This window comes from Octopus bimaculoides, chromosome 12 (genome assembly GCF_001194135.2).
Source record: "Octopus bimaculoides isolate UCB-OBI-ISO-001 chromosome 12, ASM119413v2, whole genome shotgun sequence".
Classification (NCBI taxonomy): Eukaryota; Metazoa; Mollusca; class Cephalopoda; order Octopoda; family Octopodidae; genus Octopus; species Octopus bimaculoides.
This window is the reverse complement of record NC_068992.1, coordinates 27,935,638-27,938,023: the sequence shown is the minus strand read 5'-3', so window position 1 is coordinate 27,938,023 and position 2,386 is coordinate 27,935,638. Positions and strand designations below refer to the sequence as shown.

Sequence of the window (2,386 nt, the reverse complement as noted above, 5' to 3'; positions counted from 1 at the left end):
TATATATATATATATATATATACAGTAATATAATGTGATTATCATCATCTTCATCATCATTGTTTAATGTCCACTTTTTATGCTGGTATGGGTTGGACTATTATATGTGTGTGTGTGTATGTGTGTGTATGCATGTATATATATAATATATAATGATCTCTTGCAGGTATACTCATTCTACTTTGATGCTGTAACAAATAAAACTAATATATTTACCTGGATGAGCTTTTCATGCAAAACACCAAAATCAGCCAATGTTCGAGAAATTGACCAGCCTTCACTTTTCATCAATGAGTCGGAATCATCAACATCGACGCCAATAACAAAGTAAGGAGTTAATTTGTCTCCCTCTGAAACAATCTGTTACGAAATAAACAATTAACAAACAATGGTAAAGGTAATGATAATGACTCAATAAATAATTAATAAATCAGGCTTTAGAGTTAGTGAGAATATATGCCATGGTGGTTGTTTAGCTCCAATCCAACCTTGGCCAACCATATCTATAATCCAATCTTGGCCAAACAGATCTATAATCTATAATCAAACAAGTTTCAGATTTGTAATCCTACATACAGGTGTGTTTAACAGTGATATATATTTCTGGGGCAGTATTTCTGATCTTGGATATTGATACAATGTTTCAATTTATTTTCTTTCCAAGTGTCTTCAGGTAAAATTCCTCAGCTGGGCCAAGGATTAAAAAAAAGCAATACACACACATGATTAAATATATAGGTGCAGGAGTGACTGTGTGGTAAGTAGCTTGCTTACCAACCACATGGTTCCGGGTTCAGTCCCACTGCGTGGCATCTTGGGCAAGTGTCTTCTACTATAGCCTCGGGCTGACCAAAGCCTTCTGAGTGGATTTGGTAGACGGAAACTGAAAGAAGCCCATCGCATATATGTATATATATGTATGTATGTGTGTGTATATGTTTGAGTGTCTGTGTTTATCCCCCTAACATCGCTTGACAACCGATGCTGGTGTGTTTACGTCCCTGTAACTTAGCGGTTCGGCAAAAGAGACCGGTAGAATAAGTACTAGGCTTCCAAAGAATAAGTCCTGGGGTTGATTTGCTCGACTAAAGGCGGTGCTCCAGCATGGCCACAGTCAAATGACTGAAACAAGTAAAAGAGTAAAAGAGATATACATGTAGAAACAGAAAATGAGAGAGAGAGAGTATTATAGACATGGACATGAGATAGCAAAAAATAAATATACAAAAGATCCCTAAGCTTCTTCATCATTATCACAACCATTTCACAGCCTGGTCTTATGTCATGGCTGACCCTTTTTATTAACCTTATATTGAACAGTAATGTCAACATCATTAGAGTCTGAACTCAGAACATAGAGGGACAAAACTAAACATAGTAAGACATTTAATCTTGAGCAATCAACTGCTTTAACCTCTTCAATGCTCTTAAATAAACCATAACAATGTCATCAACTTACATCAGCACTGTGCACTTGAGCCTTCCACTTGCCCTGGTTTTCCCACCATAAATCTGTTCGTTGAACATAAGCAGCAAATTGGTTCTTTTCACAATGCAATGTTTCCAATTCTTTCTTTAAGTCATCAACAACTTTTTTAAACTGTAAAGAAAAAAATTGATAACATGTTGACATACATTATTTACATTTACTTACATTTGATGGATATTTGTCCACATCTTGTTTGTTGTTACCACAATGTTTTGGCTGGTATACCCTCCAGCCTTCATCAGGTGTCTTGGGGAAATTTTGAACCTGGGTTCTCATTCCTAAGGTATTTTTTGATGTTATTATTATCATTATTTATTATTACTACTATTCAGGTCACTGCCTGGAATCGAACTCAGAGTCTTGGGGTTAGTAGCCCGTGCTCTTAACCACTACACCATATTTGTGCATGATGTGTATTTTTGTATATATGATTACAGATAAGTTCACCACCATCAATTCATCAGAGGGAAAGTTCACTGCCATCAATTCACTGTGAGGAAAGTTTACCAAGAAAATATATCCATAGTATCTCACTATTAATAGTTAAAAACTATTTCATTGGAAAAAAAAAAATGGTGAACTCACTGGACATGTATATATGTATATATATGTTGTTGTTGGCACTCCGTCGCTTACGACGTCGAGGATTCCAGTTGATTCGATCAACGGAACAGCCTGCTCGTAAAATTAACAAGCAAGTGGCTGAGTACTCCACAGACATGTGTACCGTTAACGTAGTTCTCGGGGATATTCAGTGTGACACAGTGTGACAAGGCTGACCCTTTGAATTACAGGCACAACAGAAACAAGAAGTAAGAGTGAGAGAAAGTTATGGTGGCAGAGTACAGCAGGGTTCGCCACCATCCCCTGCCGGAGCCTCGTGGAGCTTTAGGTGTT

At 37.1% G+C, this 2,386-nt stretch overlaps 1 protein-coding gene across 1 annotated transcript in view; it reads right to left on the bottom strand.

The window, feature by feature from the left end:
- The window catches only part of LOC106871910 (sorting nexin-25), a 45,287-nt gene that overhangs the window by 15,228 nt on the left and 27,673 nt on the right, over positions 1-2,386 (bottom strand). Inside the window, exons 15-16 of the mRNA XM_014918667.2 lie at positions 1,460-1,600; positions 217-360 (exon numbers count right to left, since the gene is read on the bottom strand). Of these exons, the coding sequence (XP_014774153.1) occupies positions 217-360; positions 1,460-1,600 (285 nt within the window). The remainder of the gene's footprint in view (positions 1-216; positions 361-1,459; positions 1,601-2,386) is intronic.